Genomic DNA, 14,929 nt, shown 5'->3' on the forward strand with positions numbered 1-14,929 from the left:
TCGGGGGAATTCCACGGGATGTCTGTGCATTTCCGGGAGGAGAAGACAGAGGGGAGATTGGAAAGCGTAACAATTCCCCCGCCTCGAGGTGCTGAGGGCAACTCTCACGGTGGAGCAGGAGGGGTATGGACAGGACCGTGCGAAATGGACCCTTCTTCGATCCGACTCTATTGAAAACACAGGGGAGCCCTCGGCTGCTCACAGGAATTCAGGGACAGTTCAATGAGGTAACAGCACTGTAGCTCTGGCCTTTTAAGAACTGGTTACAACTTCTTTTCTCTTCTTATTTTAAAGATTCTCATCATAACATTCCTGACTTACATTAAAAAAACGTTCACGAGCTGTTTTTAAATGGTTGGTTTACAGAAAAGCTGCAACGGTTGTCAAGCCTCCTCCCCCCCTCACCCGGGCGCCCAGTGGTTAGCACCTCACACCACGCTGGCACTTTGGTTCAATTCATGGACCTGCACTGACACGTCACCACGAATGAACTCCGTACTTTACTCGGGGTCCCTAGCTTTTCCCCAACGTCCTTTTCTCTCCCGGCTACGGGGTGCCTGCTGCTCAGACCTCCCTGGTTCCCGGTGACCTTGGCCGTCCTGAGGGCTGAGCGGAGATCTTGTAGGATGCCCCTCAGCTGGGATTTGCCTAACGTTCTCCCTAATCAGGCTGAGGTTCCCATCCTATCTTACCCTGTGAGCGCACCTACAGGCGTGGAGGGAAACTAACACTGTCTGTCACGCTGATCATACGGTTCTTTCAACAACGGTTTAACTCCCAATGCATCCCACAGCCCAGGAGGGGCTGTGAACGCGTACAACTGGAAAGGTGAAGCAGAGGTTCCGGGAAAGCACAGGAAAGGCTAGAAGAAAAACCGGACAACTATCTACAGTGGGGCCCTGACTTACGAGTTTAATTTGCTCCGTGACGGAGCTCGTAACTCAAAGTACTCGTATGTCAAATCAACAGTGAACGAGTGAGACATGTGATGCTGGGCTGATGTGGTGGCGTTCACTGTGACGTTCGCTGCGCCAGCTAGCGGTGGGGTATCTGAAGCTGGCTCGTAACCCGAATTTTAGCTCGCAACTCAAAGCAAAAAATCGGCCGAGAGACGGCTTGTATCTTGAAGAACTCGTTAGTCGGGACACTCGTAAGTCAAGGCCCCACTGTACTGGAAACAGCGGGAGAGATTGCCCCAAGGAATGGGAGAGGGACAGAGTGAATCGGGGAAGTCGTCTTAAAAAGCGTAAATCTCACCCGGCCGGTGTGGCTCAGTGGGTGAGGGTCGGCCTATGAACCAGGAGGTCACGGTCTGATTCCCGGTCAGGGCACAGGCCTGGGTTGCGGGCTCGATCCCCAGTGTGGGGCGTGCCGATCAATGATTCCCTCTCGTCACTGATGTTTCTCTCTCCCTCTCCCTTCCTCTCTGAAACAACTGAAAATATATTTACCAAAAGAAAGCGCAAATCTCCATCAAGTCTAACACTGTGATGCTCACAAACTGGCTGAGAAGAAGAAAGAGGCCTTTGCACATGGGGACCACAAATCAGCAAAGGCAGGAGACGGGGGTGTCTAGAGAAGGGACTGGTCTAGAGTGACGGGAATCATCCGTGGACAGCGGCCTTGGGGGAAGGTGTTGCGTCCCTTGTCCCTCCCAAGCGGCCCTGAAGGATGCTCGCCGGGACGTACGCTCGCCCGCTCGCCCGCACGCCGGGCCCCTCACCTTTCCCGTAGAAGAACTTGCGGTAATAGTAGGCCCCGAGGTCAATGTGCTCGATGATGTAGCGCTTAACCTTCTCCCTGTGAATGGGCTGGTTCTCTCGGGGCACCTCCAGGACCGACACGCCTGCGTTCGTGCAGTGAGAGCTGAGGGAGGACTCGAAGGAGCAGTTCTCCCCGGCGCCGAGCGCGGACGAGCTGGCCCGGGACAGCGCGATCCTCCGGTCCCCCTCCCCGCCCGTCTCGTTCCTGAAGTGCGGGCAGCTCAGGACCAGGTCGTTGCTCTTCCCGTCGCCCTCGTCGGCGTCCAGGTTCTCTTTGGAGTTGAGGTCCTCCTTGCTGCCCAGCGGGGACTCGCAGGTGCCCGTCGGGCCCGCGGGCGCCTGCGTCTGGGAGGCCGCGGAGGCCCCGGTGGTCATGTTCTTCCTTTTCCCCACGTTCGCCCGCGTGGCCATGGCTTCGTTGATGTTAAACAAAATGCTCTGGACGTCGTAGTGTGCAAAACAGCGCTGGCAGCTCCAGGGACGGACGCCCCGCTCCGGACGGCCGTCGTCCAGGTCCGACGTGAACTTGAACGTCTCGTGCTCGCTTCTCACCGTGCGCAGCTTGCGGAAGAGGGACGTTTCCACGGACTCCGACTTCAGCCTCCGCTTGAAAGGCTTGTCCCGGTCCCTGCCCCTGAGGAAGGCGCCGTCCACGTCATCGAATCCTGAGATGCGGACGAACTCTCCGCGGGAGATCTGCGCCGCGGCGTGGAGGCTGGGCGACACGCCCGGGTCGCAGGAGAAGAAGCCCGGGAACCCGAAAGGGGCCGCGGCCTTGTGGTCGTAGTTCTCTACCCGGTACCCGCGGAGCATCGCGAAGAAGTTCTCCCCGGACAGGCCCTGCCGGTCGATGGAGGAGGTGCTCCCGTACTCCCGGTGCAACGCCGCGCCCGTGTTGGGGTTCACCGCGTGCTGGTCTAAGACGTCCTCGGCGTCGATGTCGCTGATGGTGACGTCACTGTTGCTCCTCTGTCTTATGGGGTGAAGTCCCCTGTGCGGGGAGTGGACGAAGACGTCCCCGGCGGTGTACTTGGCCTCCGCAAAGTCCAGCTCGAGCTGGGCCTCGGGGTGCCCGTCGCCCTGGCCGTTCTGCCCGTTGTGCACGACGGAGGCGACGCTGTCGTAGCCGCTCTGGGACTGGCCTCCCCACAGCGCCTTGCAGGCCAGCTCCTTGGGGCAGTCCTTCTTCGGAGGCCACTCCGACACCCTGGCCCTCACGCCCATCTTGGGCACCGCGGGGGTGCCGTTGGCCGGGCCGCCACTCTCACTGGCACTGGAGACGCTGAAGGGAGCGGCGGGGGCCAGGCTCCCATTGATGGCTTTGAACTTCCGAGCGAAGTAATCGTCGGACTGCATGGCTCTGGGCGGGTCCTTGAACTTGGAAGGGGCCCTGCCCAGCTTGTGCTTCTCCTCCTGCGGCTGCCGCGGGTCGCTCATGGCGGCGGGCAGAGCGCCGCGTGTCAGCGGGAAGACGGCCGCGGAGCTGGTCACATCGCTCTGGGCCTCGGCACGCAACGCAGAGACGAGGCTTCTCCTAGAGCCGCCCTGGCTCTTGCTCCCCAGAAGCAAACAGCATCCTCAGAGCGCGGTTTCTCCGGCCCCCACGTGCGTCTCAGGGATATTTTCTACGGCCCCACGCTTTTCAAAAGGATCCCTCAGACATCCGGCCGGGAGTACTTCCTTCACCTGAATGACAGAACAGGAAACAGCGTTAACAATGCCAGCTCAAGGTCAACACGTGCTACATGCGGTTTCTCACCTGTCCTGCTCCCCGCCTCCCGCCCACCTCCGATTCCTCCAACATCATGAAGTTGCGTCTCCCTGCCCCGCTGCCCATCCGCTCTTCCTGCAGGCACACTGCCCGCACCGCTGACCTGGCTGATGGACGGCATAGCACATAGTCAGCAGGAGCGGCTCAGGGCCTGCCCGGGGCATCTGCAGCCCCAGCCACCCCTGGGCAGAGCTCGCCCTCTGCTCCCACAGCCCCTGTCTGCACCGACCAGCACAGTGTCCTCATCTTCCGAATGTCTCGTTTACCCAGCAGCCTCCTCCACGGCTAATTTCAAGCTCCGCTCCCCGGGAACTATGCCTTGCATCTCTGTGTCACGTTACCGACTGATGTAGCCTGGCTTAAACGGGGTCAGCAAGCAACATTTCAATCAGGTATCTTGAGAGTAAGGCGATGGGCGAGCAACTGCTAGAGTATTACCAGCGAGTCTTTGAGACCAGTGTTACAGTCGGTTATAACTGAGCCGCTGGTCAGGACTGCACCTGCAGCAACTGGACTGGAAAACCACAAAAGGCACCCATTATGAGCCCCATTCGAGAAAAAAAAACCGGTTAAAATTACATGGCAGACTTATCATAAAGCATAACTACCGTAAAAATGCTTCTTTTCCATATCACAGCCCATCAGTTCTAATACTAACATGCACAATTGGGCAGGGAATTAAAAAGAGGAATAAGCCATCCCACAGACACTGTCTCGGGGCCAGGGAGGTGAGCGAGGAGCTGAGGAGTGCTCCCCCGAAGGCCTGATCACCTGAAATGCACTCCCCATAAAATCCAGGTATATTCAGCCTGGTACTGAGTGAAGCCCTGGCTATATAACTATAAAACAATCCATTAACTCCCACTCGCCTCGCAGCAGACGACTAAATATGAGACAGTTTGATAAGTGGGCCATTATTAAGTAACAATGGCCATAAATGGATATAGATGTTCAATAATAATCACACTGCTGACTGCTTTTGGCAGATTCGGACATAAAAATCAGTTCTTAGGCATTTATCACGGACTAAACATTGGAGCAGTACCAAAGATAAATATTTGGGGGCGTGAGAATATTAAGAGCAAAATCCTCCTCCTTGGACTTTTATCACACAGGGGTAACCTATGACTTGTGAAAGAACATAAAGAATTTTCTTGGTGCCCTAGCTGGTTTGGCTCAGTGGCTAGAGCATCTGCCTGCGGACTGAAGGGTCCCAGGTTCTATTCCAGAGAGGAAGGGCGAGGGAGAGAGAGATAGAAACATCAGTGATGAGAGAGAATCATTGGTCGGCTGCCTCCTGCACACCCCACACTGGGGATTGAGCCTGAAACCCGGGCATGTGCCCTGACTGGGAATGGAACCATGACCTCCTGGTTCATAGGTCGATTGTCAACCACAGAGCCGTGGCAGCCGGGCTAATTGCTCATTTTTAAGTTAATTCGTTTGTCAGTAAATATTCATTCATATATAAGAAAATGTTATAAAGTTCATAAATCCGATTTTTCAGCTAATATTTTTAGAACTTTTGATACAGAAAACAGGGAGGTAAACACGTTGCATCCATATCTCATTGGATCTTTACAATGACCTATTGAAGTAGATATAATGGTTGCCATTTTACAGCTGGGAACTGAGGCCCAGGAGGAGAGTAACTCTGCCACGGTCTCACCTGGCACGTGGCAGAGCCGGGAACCCTGCCGAGGGCCCAGGTGCAAAGACGCGGCTCTGCCTTCACGGTGCTCGGGGCGTGGAGGAGGTTAGCGACCAGGGAACAGGCTGCTGTAAGTGCATGTATTTCTCCTACAGCAGATGGTCAGAGAAAAGGTGCATATGCCTAGGGGCCTAAATTAAGATACCTCAGGGCCCACGCTAAGGTTTGAGACGAGCCCAATATACGAGCTGAGATCTGTCTAAAAACTCCGTTATTGCCCGGCCAATGTGGCTCAGTGGTTGAGCATCGACCTCTGAACCAGGAGGTCACGGTTCCATTCCCGGTCAGGGCACATGCCTGGGTTTGGGGCTTGATCCCTAGGAGGGGGCGTACAGGAGACAGCCGATCGGTGATTCTCTCTCATCATTGATGTTTCTATCCTTCTCTCCCTCTCCCTTCCTCTCTGAAATCCACAGAAATATCTTTTTAAAAAATGAGCAGTTAAAGTGAGTAAGAGACATAACAGCTATCTGCAAGGAGCACAGTCATGTTTGGAAAATAAACTGTGGTAACTGCTGATGTGTGTGAGAAGCAGAATGGCAACACAGAGCGGTAGTAACTGACTCGCAGCAGTTAAGCTGATTCTGCAGGAGGCCCACAGAAGCTTCCAGAAGGTGAAAGCGATGCCCAAAGCAATCCCCCGGCAGGCGCTGGTCTCGTCCCAGCGAGGACTTCTATTTAAAATCTTTTAGGACCCGTCACTGTATTATAATGAGATTATCATGGAGCTTGTAACTTTCCCGAGTGTCAATAAAAAACAGAAGCCCATTCCTGCTGGTAAGTCACTTTCACGCATCCATCCATCCATCCTTCCATCCATCCACTTGGGGGTCAAAAGCAGGATAAACGAGGAGCTGCTTTGTTTAATGGGATATTTTGATCGCGGAATTTCTCAAGTAGACAGAAGAGCAGCTGTGGGTACAGAGTATTCCCAGGACACCCTCTAAACCAGAAAGAGATAAAAAGGGAGGGCCCTGCCCCCCATTCCCTCAGGAGATTATTAGTTCTATTTTTTAGCAACGTGGCCCTGAATTACAGATAACACAGTGGGAAGGCATGCCTCCCAATGAATAATTTAAGCCGAGGCATTTGCGTCTTAGGAACACTCGGCAAGAAAAAAAAAAAAAAGAATTTCTATGGCGCGCCAACCGACCGGGGCTGTACTTGTGTTGTTTTCATTTTAAAATCACAGGAAATAGGCTGTTCTATTATTTGGGTGAAGGTGTGGTGACATCCGGTGACCAGGAAGGTTGGGACCTGAGCATTTTATAATAAGAACCTGGTAGTCTCAGGGCCTATAAAGCAATCTTTTCGGGGCCACACAGGGTAGAATCCTCTTACTGGCTTCTCACTCACCCTATTGAGCACTAAATCCACAGCGAAAACACAAAACTAAAACCGATCAATAGTATTGAAAACGGAACTGAACATCCGCAGCCACTGCCTTCAATGAGCTCTTTGTGGAAACGCACCCAGTGAGCCCACAAGCCATCAAGTCGGAAGGCGCTTCCTTTCTGCTCGGCACAAAGGCATGAAAGCGAACCTGCCAGCCCACACAACAGTCTAGTGTCTGATTTCTGAAAAATAGTAATTTTAGCAGCAAATACAGAACGAGCCCCATTCACTCACCACGCACTCAAAGCCATCTCCGCATTGTTGGCGTGTTTATCGGAATTGCAGGGTGGCGACTTGTTGAGCAGCTTTATGGGGTTTATTATCTGATACAAAACCTTTTCTGGGTCCGGTATTCAGTTACACTCCGCACTGTACTGGATGGTGGGCCTGGGGCGCGTGAACGATGAATGACAGAGCCTCCTAATCCTCACAGCTTAGCTGGCGAAGAGAGGCACACGCATAGCAAGGAAGGAAGAAATGGAGTTAAAGGAACAGGACTCCACCATGACCAGCACATGATGAAGGTGGTCCACGTGCATGTGCCCACACGTGTACGTGCTCCACGCTGCTGAGTCTGGGGATGGACTCCCGCGTGGCCAACAGGAGGCAAGAAAGCAGATCGTCAGAGGCCTGTGTGCTACGGCGCAGGCCCTGGCCGGGGGGAGGCGATGTATCATTAGCAACGTGTGAAGCCGTATTTCACCCCCGACCTGGGACTTGGGAGAGGAGTGCTGGTTCCCAGACCTCAGCCTCAGTCTCACTGTGATGAGGCAGAAGCCCTCTGACCCCGACACTGGGGTGACCCAGCCTGCTTTTCCTGTCTGCTCCCCTGTGGAACCAGAACTGGCATCCAGCTGGGGGGAGGAACCCCATGCACTGTGCCTGCATTCACAGTGCCCATTCGCAAGGCCCCAATGGCAGGTCTGCCTGGCTATGTCCGAATCTGCAGTCTGGCCACCTAGGAGTACATAACTATTCCACAAATAAATGGAAAGACATCCCATGTTCATGGACTGGAAGACTTCGTGTTGTTAAGATCGTTCTACACAAAGTGATCTACAGACACAATGCAATCGCTACCAAAATCCCAATGACTCACTTTCCAAAAACAAAAAAACCCACCCTAAAATTCATAGACTCTCAAGGGACATCAACCAGTGCAAACCATCTTGAAATCGAGGAACGAAGGTGGAGGTCTCTCACGAGATCTGGTTTCACAAGCTTCTATACCAGCGGTTCTCAACCTGTGGGTTGCGACCCCTTTGGAGGTCGAACGACCCTTTCACGGGGGTCGCCTAAGACCACCCTGCATATCAGATATTTACATGACGATTCATAACAGTAGCAACATGACAGTGATGAAGTAGCAACGAAAATAATTTTATAGTTGGATCGCCACATGAGGAACTGTATTTAAAGGGCCAGAAGGTTGAGAACCACTGTTCTACACAGACCCAGCGATGAGGACAGTGTGGTTCTGGTCTAAAGAGACGTGCAGACCAGCCTGTTAGACGAGAGAATGAAATGCTAGTGCACGTGGTGAAAGGATCCTCGACGTGGGTGCCAAGACTCTTCGGCAGGAACAGGACAATCTGCTCAACAAATGGCACCGGGGCCACTGGGCCCCACACGCGGAAGAATCGAGGTGGACCCTTCCCTCTCCCCAGACACGAAAATCCACTTCACACGGAGCACGTGGATCTCAATGTGAGAGCTACACGGAAACACGGGGCAAAAGCTACATGACAGCACGGCAATGCACTTGGCGATGATCATTGGCTATGACACTAAAAGCACAGGGAACAGAAGCAGGGGTAAGCTGGACTTCACCCCAACCAAAAACTCTTGTGCATCAAAGGGCACTCTCAACAGAGTGATGCAAAAGGCAACTCGGGGGGTGGGCGAATGTGTGTGCAAGTGACATGTCTGATGAGGGAACTCCTACAGGACACAGGGTCCCACTGAGCCCAGCTGCTGCCTCAGGCGTGGACCCCATCACCAGAGACCCCATCACCGGAGACCCCACTGTGCACAGGTCCTGCTCCAGCCAGCAAGGGTCCAGGGAAGGGGCTTCAGGGAGACTCCCCATCCCAGCCACCCAATGGGCCCCCCATGACCACACCCCCCGAACACGGGAGGTTCCGTTTCTCACAGCTCAATCACTGCCCTCCTGGGTTTGAACGGGGCATGACGCGGATCGCTCGCACAGACCCCTGCAGGCTTTGACGAATGGAAGACATCAGCTGTAACTGGCAGCTTTAGACGCGACCGAAAGTGGCCATCGGCACTCATCAGTCTAATGCGAGACGACAGTGCAGAATTACTTCCGCTGACAACTCAGGTTTGACCCCACAGGACTGTGTGAGATCCATCCGTCCAGAGAAAGATAAAGGGGGGCTGAACAGGTGGCTGGAGCATCAAAGGGGCGAGGCTCCAGTCGGCCAGCGTCCACAAAGCTGGGAAACATCTGCCACGCGTGTGTTTTTGAAGCTGCCACAATTCAATGTCTCTCTAAACATCTACTGTTTAATCTGCCTCTCCCTCATGAATGTCTGGCTTCAGCTCAAATTGAGTCAACGCTGCCATTAGAAATTTCTATTTGCACATTCCCACGGTGACCCCCACGCTGCCAAACTCGAACCCTAAGAGCGAGGAGAGAGCCAGTTTTCTCGAGAAGTAATTACAGAACCTACTTGTTGCGGACAAGCTGCTCTCCCCCGTGACGACTCCGGCAAAAGGAAAATGATTGCGGGCGGGTACATCACTGCCCTGATCACGCTCACACTGGTCACCAGGCTCCCGGCGGGCTTTGCGCACGGACCCCGGAGTGGGAGGTTGAGCCGCGGTGGCTGCCGCGTTCGCAGGCTCACAGGTGAGGGCTCAGAAAGAAGATCAGACCCAGCTGAGGGCCACCATCCACCCCAGGGACCATTCCCAGAGACTACACACCACCCCATTCGCCTCCCATCACCTCCTCCCCCGCAGCCCCTCACTCAGCTCATAATTCGTGTGGAGCCCAGAATAGCTGTATTGTTTGGCATCCACCCTCCCACGATATTAAGGCTCAGAGCAGCCAAAACATTTGTGTGATAACCCCAAACAATGATCAGCTCAACCAATTCACTCATTTATTATTTCAACAAACACTTACTATACATGTCCTGTAAGGCAGGTGACTCAGCGCCACAGGGGTGCCCTGGAGAGGGACACGTCGGCCCCCCTGTCTGGTGAGAGTGGACGCGCATCCCCCCCCCCCCCCACCAAGGTCCCAGCTCTGACCAGGGCAGTGGGGACACGTCACTGGCCTCCCAGCCAAGACCTGGCGGGGATCACCTGGCCCAGGCCAGGTGAGAAGACAGGGCGTGGCTGCAGGCAGTGTGTGCAAAGGCCCGAGAGGGGAGAACGCCCGGTCCACGCGGGGGCTGGAGCAGAAAAAAGCAAGCAAAGGGGAGGAGGCAGAGGAGCAGAAGGGCACCGTGCAACAGGCAGGAACCGCTGGGGGTACCAAGGGGCCAGCATAAGGCCAGAGCAACAAATAAGAGGATTCCAAGGCCTGGTCAGCGTGGCTCAGTGGTTGAGCATCGACCTAGGAACCTGGAGGTCATGGTTCGATTCCCAATCAGGACACATGCCCGTGTTTTGGGCTCGATCCCCAGTGTGGACCGTGCAGGAGGCAGCCGACCCATGATTCTCATCATTGATGTTTCTATCTCCCTCTCCTTCTCCCTTCCTCTGTGAAATCAAATAAAAAGATACATATTTTTTTTAAAAACTATGATATGATTGGAACTGGCATGGCATTTGGTGAGAGCTTCCGTTACCTGGGAAATTCACGTCAGTAGGCCATGCAAATCTATGAGGGCCTGCACAGGGCTACATGCTAGGGCCTGAGGTCCAGACGTGGGCACAAACACAGAAGGAAAGGCTAATAAACCTGTTTGTTTGTTTTAACTGAAAATCTACTAATCAAACATGTATTTTTTTTTTTTCAATTCTCAGCCAAGGATATGGTTTTATTGATTTTTTAGGGGGGGAGGGGGAGGGGGGAGAGAGGGAGAGGGAGGGGGAGGGGGGAGAGAGGGAGGGGGAGGGGGAGGGGGAGGGGGAGGGGGAGGGGGAGGGGGAGGGGGAGGGGGAGAGGGAGGGGGAGAGGGAGAGGGAGAGGGAGAGGGAGGGGGAGAGGGAGAGGGAGGGGGAGGGGGAGAGGGAGACTTCAGTTGGTTGCATCCTGAATACTCCCCAACCAGGGCTCGAACTCCCCACCTTCCGGTGTACAGAACGACACTCCAGCCGAGCCCCCGGCCAGGGCCCACGTACATTTCAAGGTCAAACACACAAAAGCCATGACCACTAGCATGTCTCTTCTTGCTCACATTTCCACTTCTGTTTCTCTACGTCCTAACTCGCCACATCACTGCTGCCTCGGGTGACAGCGACCGGCAGACGCCCGGGCCCTGTGCAGCCCGGACGCACAGGGAAAGGGACACCCAGGCAACACGCTTTGGCGGTGAGCACGGTGACCGCGACTCCCCCTTCGCTGCTGGGCAGGAGCAGGGAATACGCCGAAATGCCCGCGAAGACACCACGCTCCTAGCTCCCCGTGACATGGAGTTCGCGACTGTTCTCATCTGCAGCTGCCCCCTCTCACTCTGGACTCTTGTTGTCGCTTAAACGTGTATCAGTGACGCCACTGTGTCTCGGCACCGAATGGCATCTTGCGGAGCCGAGAGGGTGCGCGTCCCTCACAGGCCCATCTGTCTGAGCTCAGCAGAAGGTTGAATCATCACGATGGTGAAGAATGTGTGGTCACATGACAGCCAAATACTGACACTGATCAGGGTTTTACATAGGAGCGTCCTTCTCCAGCCGGGCCCCCAGAAGTCAGACTTCACCACCGAGCCAGAGTGGGGGTGTTCTTACCTCCTGCATTTTCAGACCAACACAGGAGCTACAATATGAGGGCAGCTTTGACTTCACCAACCAGAGGCCGTGCGGAAATATTTAGGCGAGAAGTCCTGCTGACGGCAGCAGTATTTTCAACCAGGAAGGCAGATACGTAGCCTCACCCGAACCAGGCCAACGTTTGGAAAAACAGCCCGTCCTGCCGTTCCGAGCACTAAAAATGGTGGCCGTTGTTGTTGCCACCGATCGGGTCAAAGTCAGGAGCAGTGGCGGCTCTGACAGGCCCATTTCAGGGCACCACCCCCATCTTCCTACCCAGACAACAGGACCCAGGGCTGGGAAACCCTCCTCCACCCTCCACCAGGGATGAAAACGCTGTTTCCAAATGTTATTTAAAATATTCAAGAATAGCCCTGGCTTGTTTGGCTCAGCGGATAGAGCGTCAGCCTGCAGACTGAAGGGTCCTGGGTTCGATTCTGGCCAAGGACACATGCCTGGGTTGCGGGCTCGATCCCCAGTGTGGGGCGTGCAGGAGGCAGAAGATCCATGATTCTCTCTCATCATTGATGTTTCTCTCTCTCTCTCACCCTCTCCCTTCCTCTTTGAAATCAATAAAAATATAAAAAGAAAAGAAAGTAAATGGAAACCACAGGTAGTGCTCAGGCGAGAGCGCCAGGAACCAGGGGAGGGAAAAGCTCTCGGGGAGCAGGCGAGGGGTGTGCAGGGCCCCAGGGATGGTGCCACGGTGTCTCTGTGGAGAGAAAGGGCGCATCCCTCCAGCTGTGCTCCGCCCGACATGGGGTGAGGGACACCTGGGTGTGGCTGGAGCAAATGATTCATCGCAAAGTGAACAGGAAAAAGCGAAAGCTGGAAAGACTAGTTATTTCGGCTGAAGAGTCGAGAGTGAGAAGCCGGGCCAAGGAATTTTAACTCTATCTTTTTTTAAAATATATTTTTATTGATGTCAGAGAGGAAGGGAGAGGGAGAGAGAGAGAGAGAAACATCAATGATAAGAGAGAATCATTGATGGGCTGCCTCCTGCACACTCCCTACTGGAGATGGAGCCCACAACCCGGGCATGTGCCCTGATGGGAATTGAACTATGACCTTCTGGTTCACAGGTCTACGCTCAACCTCTGAGCCACGCTGGCCGAGCTTAACTTTACCTTGAAATCAACAGGTTTTAAAGTCAGAGAGAGGTTTCATTTATATCAAGTACTTAGCCGGTGCCTGAGGAGTAAACAGTGATTACATGTGAGCTTTTATTAAAACATTAACAATACACGTATCATGCATTTACACCGCATCACGTTCCCCTGGACTCTTTTAGGCATAAACTTGACCCTGAGCTTGGTGGCTCTCGCTGACCTCTGGCACTGGTGTCTGACACCGCCCAGGGAACCAGGACGTCCTTGCTGAATAACGGGGTGCACAGTGAATGGACTGTCACGGTGGGGAAGCGGGAGGGGGGGGCACTCCCACAGGGCCCATGGCATGGAGAGCAGGTTCCCGGGTTTGATACCACCTCCCGGGCACCACGGTGCGTCCTGCCCCAGGCCAGCTACACGTGGGAACTGGCCAGGCAGCCGGGGAAGAGCCAGCAGCCCAGGGTGCAGAGGGCGGAGCTGTCCCACAGCCTAGAATATTTATACTCCTTCTCCTCTGGGCATCTACTTAACGTTCTCCTCCTCTTATAAAACGTAGGCTTAACTCCTCTTCTACCACGAAACTCCTTTTAAATATTAGCCTTTTCTGTGCTTTGTGGGTGCTTCCTGCCTCGGCTATCAGACTGCGAATTCCTCGAACAAAACACATTTCTGTTCACGAAGAGCGGGCGCCATCAACGAGCCCATGAAAACCTTCTGGCTAAGAACAAAAGTCAAACTTGCGGCAAGCCGTGTTCATTCATTCATCCCAGCACCCACTGCCCACTCCTACCTGGCAAGGCCCCCGTCCTGACCTCAGGGAGCTTAGGGTCTCCCCGAGGCGGCGAGGGTAAGCACAAGTCTTCCCACAACATTGGGGTCAAGTTCATCGCCAGGAAAAGATTTGTTTTTCCCACAGGATGACGATGAAGGACCAAAATGGATGCATTCTATTTTAAATTTCTATCTTGATCCCTGTCTGTGGCCCTTGGAGACAGATGTGAAGAGGCACTAAAATCATGTGAGCATCAGAGGAGGGAGCCACAGTCAGATATAAGCCCCAGCACCCAGCAGCAGGAGGGTCTGGGACTCCTGACGGGACCGGGACGCCCGCCACGCGGAGAGGGGCTCACCCCGGAAAAGATCTGGGAAGCGGCCTCGCTCAAAGAGGCTTATGGAGTCAAATATTCACATTTAAAGAGTTATTTTTAATAGGCAGACTCCCTCCCTAATGCTTCCCCCTGAAGTTTCCTCCTTCTCCCAGGAGACGGCCCTGCCACGTGCTGTCTGCTGAAGCACAGACAATCCTCCTTCTAACTGGGCGCTATGATGAATGCACATCCTGACACCCGGGTGCGCGTGAGGTGTCTGCCTCCTAGAAATGCGATCTGTGCCCAGCGCGTCTGCTGTGCGCCCGGCCTGGCAGCTGTCGCCGCTGAGCGGGGTGCTGTCCCCAGGCATCCCCGCAGTCCGGCGGCTTAATTTTATCGACAGACTGAAAAGGTCCAGCTATTTTTATTACAACAACAAGGAGGAAGTGATGTCCAGCAGCGCACGTCTCCGTGAGAGCACGTCTGCACACCACCGAGTCCGAGGCACAGCAACAGCTGATGTGTAACCCACCTTCCCTGCGGCTGAATGTAATCTAGTCCTTTGCATGTGGAAGGCTAAAGGGCCGGACCGGGGTCTCCGCTTCACCGAAAACGGGCAGATGCGAAAAAGAGCCAACCTGCCCACTCAGCCTTTGGAAATTCCAAATAAACTGGCCAGGCCTGGCCAGCGAGGCTCCGTGGTTGAGCGTCGACCTATGAACCAGGAGGTCACGGTTTGATTCCGGTCAGGGCACGTGCCCGGGTTGCGGGCTCCATCCCGTGTGGGGCGTGCAGGAGGCCGCCGATGCATGATTCTCTCTCACATCATGGATGTTTCTCTCTCACCCTCCCTTCCTCTCCGACATCAATAAAAATAGATTAAAAAATAAAAAAGATGTTATGCATTGAAACAGTCAGGCGGAATATCTTTATATTATTATGCTGACGGCCACAGAGCACCGCTGGCATGGACCACAAGCCAAAACAAAGCGGCAGCTTCGTGGGAAAGGTGAGGAGTCCGGGCAGCATCGATCCAGCAGGGCTCTCCTGGGAGGCTCTCCCTCTCACCGCCTTCCCCAGAGCGCCCAGAGCTCAGCAATCAGACTTAAACTTCAAAGAGCTTCAAGGTGTGCACTGTTGGACTGTCTCCC

The 14,929-nt window shown here is 54.3% G+C and overlaps 1 protein-coding gene across 12 annotated transcripts in view; it reads right to left on the minus strand.

Annotated features, from left to right (window-relative positions):
* SIPA1L2 (signal induced proliferation associated 1 like 2) overlaps nt 1-14,929 on the minus strand; it is a 104,151-nt gene that overhangs the window by 50,939 nt on the left and 38,283 nt on the right. For 11 of the 12 annotated variants that reach the window (XR_004975064.1, XR_004975063.1, XM_036355129.1 and 8 more), the window contains exon 2: nt 1,724-3,449. Coding sequence is in view for 10 of the 12 variants with exons in the window: in XM_036355129.1 (XP_036211022.1) it covers nt 1,724-3,200 (1,477 nt within the window). In the remaining 2 variants the exon portion in view is untranslated. Of the gene's footprint in view, nt 1-1,723; nt 3,450-6,874; nt 6,894-14,929 lie in introns of those variants that run through there. The other variant, XM_036355131.1, reaches the window with a different exon arrangement.

Source organism: Myotis myotis, unplaced genomic scaffold (genome assembly GCF_014108235.1).
Source record: "Myotis myotis isolate mMyoMyo1 unplaced genomic scaffold, mMyoMyo1.p scaffold_m19_p_21, whole genome shotgun sequence".
Lineage (NCBI taxonomy): Eukaryota > Metazoa > Chordata > Mammalia > Chiroptera > Vespertilionidae > Myotis > Myotis myotis.